At 57.0% G+C, this 1,372-nt stretch overlaps 1 protein-coding gene across 1 annotated transcript; it reads left to right on the forward strand.

Annotated features, from left to right (window-relative positions):
* Positions 1 to 6: 6 nt before the first annotated feature.
* Positions 7 to 1,366, forward strand: LOC107577831 (uncharacterized; the record flags this gene model as incomplete). Its single annotated transcript, XM_016263863.1, has 2 exons — positions 7 to 166; positions 819 to 1,366. Coding segments are annotated over exons 1-2 (684 nt in total), but the record flags the coding sequence as incomplete, so codon positions are not given.
* Between the last annotated feature and the right edge of the window lie 6 nt (positions 1,367 to 1,372).

A 1,372-nucleotide genomic window follows, 5' to 3' on the forward strand; every position in this document is an offset into this window, starting at 1 on the left:
ACGCGTCTCAGCAGCAAGTCAATAAACCCGATGGCCGTGACGGAGAAGCTCATCCAGACGGTGCACGCGTACCCGGTGCTTTATAACGCGTCGCTGCACGATTATCGCAGCTCGGAGCGGAGGGTGAAGGCGTGGAGGGAGGTCGCCGCGTGCGTCGGGCTCTCCGGTCAGTGCGGCAACATCACGCGCGCGTTTGACTGTAACAGTGTTTCCGTTTTGCAGACTTTGATGAAATTGCACGGCAGGTATACCGCGAGCGACGCGTTGTGATCTGACGCGCTTTGAACGATGGACAGCGCTTCGCTCCGGACGCGTTCTCGACTGCTTATAAAGAGCGCGTGCTTTCTAGACGCGTCGGATTCGACGCGCGCGTGAAGATCCGAGCACTGCATTAATGCAGCAAGACGGAGATCTGAGCAGATCAGAGCCAGTCCACGCGTTATTGGTGATGCATATCTCATATTCTGCGCTCGTCTGATGGCCTGGATATAATATGCATCATCAAATAACAGAAAATGCTTCAAGTGTAGATTACAGAGTCATGGTTTATATTTCTGTGTTAACGCCACATCAGCAGCAGTCCTCACTTCAGCACATCATCTACAACAAGCTAACATCAGCCCAATAAACATTCTGGAGTTCTTCCCGCAGCGTCTGCTTTCTGAACAAGAGTTTCTGAGCAGAGGCGTGTGTGTCCGTGGCTTGAGAAAGAGTCTCGAAAGCTGCAGATGTGAATCTTCCTGAGTCAGATCTCAGAGACTCGCAGGTCCGGGGCTCCAGAAGCTCACACTGATCTGACTGTGTTTTTGCGTCTGCAGTGGTGGAGAGCAAGCGCAGATGGAAGACCGTCAGGGACAGATACATCCGAGAGAGGAGGCTGTGGCAGCTGAGGAAGGAGGAGGGCAGCCGGCGCCTGCATTACTGGCCGCACAGAGAGAGCCTGGCGTTTCTGGACGCTCACATCAGGAGGAGGAAGCGTGGCGCTGAAGCCGAGGCTCCGGAGGAGCTGCAGGACGAGTCCAGCGGCGACGACTCGAGAGCAAAGAGCAAGCAGTTCCTGCTCAACATCCCGGAGTCGGAGCAGCAGCTCAAGCCCTCGTCCACCGTCACACCGGTCCCGCCGGTGACCCAGCTGCTGCTCGCCGGTCTGCCTCCTGCACTGAAGCTGTCGCAGGCGTCCGCTTCGACTCCACAGCCGCTGGCCGTCATGACAAACACCGGCAACCTCAGCGCGAAGACGGAGGAGAACGAGGCGCCGAAGAGCTGCGAGAAAGCCGCGCGAGCGTTCGACGAGGACGAGCTGTTCCTCTTGAGTTACGTCCCTGCGCTCAAAAGACTGACGCCGCAGAAAAGAGCCGCCGTCAAGATGCAG

The sequence above is a fragment of the Sinocyclocheilus grahami genome, unplaced genomic scaffold, assembly GCF_001515645.1.
Source record: "Sinocyclocheilus grahami isolate Dianchi unplaced genomic scaffold, SAMN03320097.WGS_v1.1 scaffold7404.1, whole genome shotgun sequence".
Taxonomy (NCBI): domain Eukaryota; kingdom Metazoa; phylum Chordata; class Actinopteri; order Cypriniformes; family Cyprinidae; genus Sinocyclocheilus; species Sinocyclocheilus grahami.